General features: G+C 42.3%; 1 protein-coding gene across 1 annotated transcript in view; it reads left to right on the forward strand.

Moving 5' to 3' along the window:
- The window catches only part of LOC106511831 (mitogen-activated protein kinase kinase kinase kinase 4), a gene marked incomplete at its 3' end in the record, with an annotated part of 4,632 nt that extends 4,049 nt beyond the window's left edge, over nucleotides 1-583 (forward strand). The window contains 1 exon segment of the mRNA XM_014000563.1: nucleotides 504-583. Within this exon segment, the coding sequence (XP_013856017.1) occupies nucleotides 504-583 (80 nt within the window).
- Nucleotides 584-1,306: the final 723 nt, after the last annotated feature.

Here is a 1,306-nt window from a genome sequence, read left to right on the forward strand (position 1 = left end):
TGTGTGTTTGTTGTATTTGTCACAGAGCAGCTGTGCGTGTTTGTTGTATTTGTCACAGTGTGGTTGTGTGTGTTGTATTTGTCACAGTGTAGTTGTGTGTTTGTTGTATTTGTCACAGTGCAGTTGTGTGTTTGTTGTATTTGTCACAGTGTAGTTGTGTGTGTTGTATTTGTCACAGTGTAGTTGTGTGTGTTGTATTTGTCACAGTGTAGTTGTGTGTGTTGTATTTGTCACAGTGTAGTTGTGTGTTTGTTGTATTTGTCACAGTGCAGCTGTGTGTGTTTGTTGTATTTGTCACAGTGCAGCTGTGTGTGTTTCTCCTCAGCATCAGAGAGCAGCAGGCTCTGATCAGTTCAACATGGCTGATATCTTTGGATTGATGAAATAATAATGTGGAAGTTGTTCCTTTGTGACAGGTGAAGGATAGACTTTAGATTGTGACACAGATACTGTGTGTGTAGCACTGATTGTGCTCTCCTGTGTGTGTCTCTGTCTCCATCTAGTGGCAGTCCAGTGTCAGTAACAAACCAGAGCAGGTGGTTTGTGTGTCAGGGAGGCTCCTGTTCCAGCAGCCAGCACCCAGGTCTGTGCAACACAAACACACAACTGTGTGTTTTCAAATGATACTAATATATGTTCTGCTGCTTTGTTCATTCGTTTGTGACAACACAACATGCAACACAAACACACAACTGTGTGTTTTCAAATGATACTAATATATGTTCTGCTGCTTTGTTCATTCGTTTGTGACAACACAACATGCAACACAAACACACAACTGTGTGTTTTCAAATGATACTAATATATGTTCTGCTGCTTTGTTCATTCATTTGTGACAACACAACAGTCCTCAGTGTTTGACTTGTTTTACCTCCTCATAACCAAGCCTGTTAGCCCTGGTATTACTGTATCCTGTTAGCCCTGGTATTACTGTATCCTGTTAGCTCTGGTGTTACTGTATCCTGTTAGCCCTGGTATTACTGTATCCTGTTAGCCCTGGTGTTACTGTATCCTGTTAGCCCTGGTGTTACTGTATCCTGTTAGCCCTGGTGTTACTGTATCCTGTTAGCCCTGGTGTTACTGTATCCTGTTAGCCCTGGTGTTACTGTAGCCTGTTAGCTCTGGTATTACTGTATCCTGTTAGCCCTGATATTACTGTATCCTGTTAGCTCTGGTATTACTGTATCCTGTTAGCCCTGGTATTACTGTATCCTGTTAGCCCTGGTGTTACTGTATCCTGTTAGCCCTGGTGTTACTGTAGCCTGTTAGCTCTGGTGTTACTGTATCCTGTTAGCCCTGGTATTAC

The sequence above is a fragment of the Austrofundulus limnaeus genome, unplaced genomic scaffold, assembly GCF_001266775.1.
Source record: "Austrofundulus limnaeus strain Quisiro unplaced genomic scaffold, Austrofundulus_limnaeus-1.0 Scaffold3301, whole genome shotgun sequence".
Taxonomy (NCBI): Eukaryota; Metazoa; Chordata; class Actinopteri; order Cyprinodontiformes; family Rivulidae; genus Austrofundulus; species Austrofundulus limnaeus.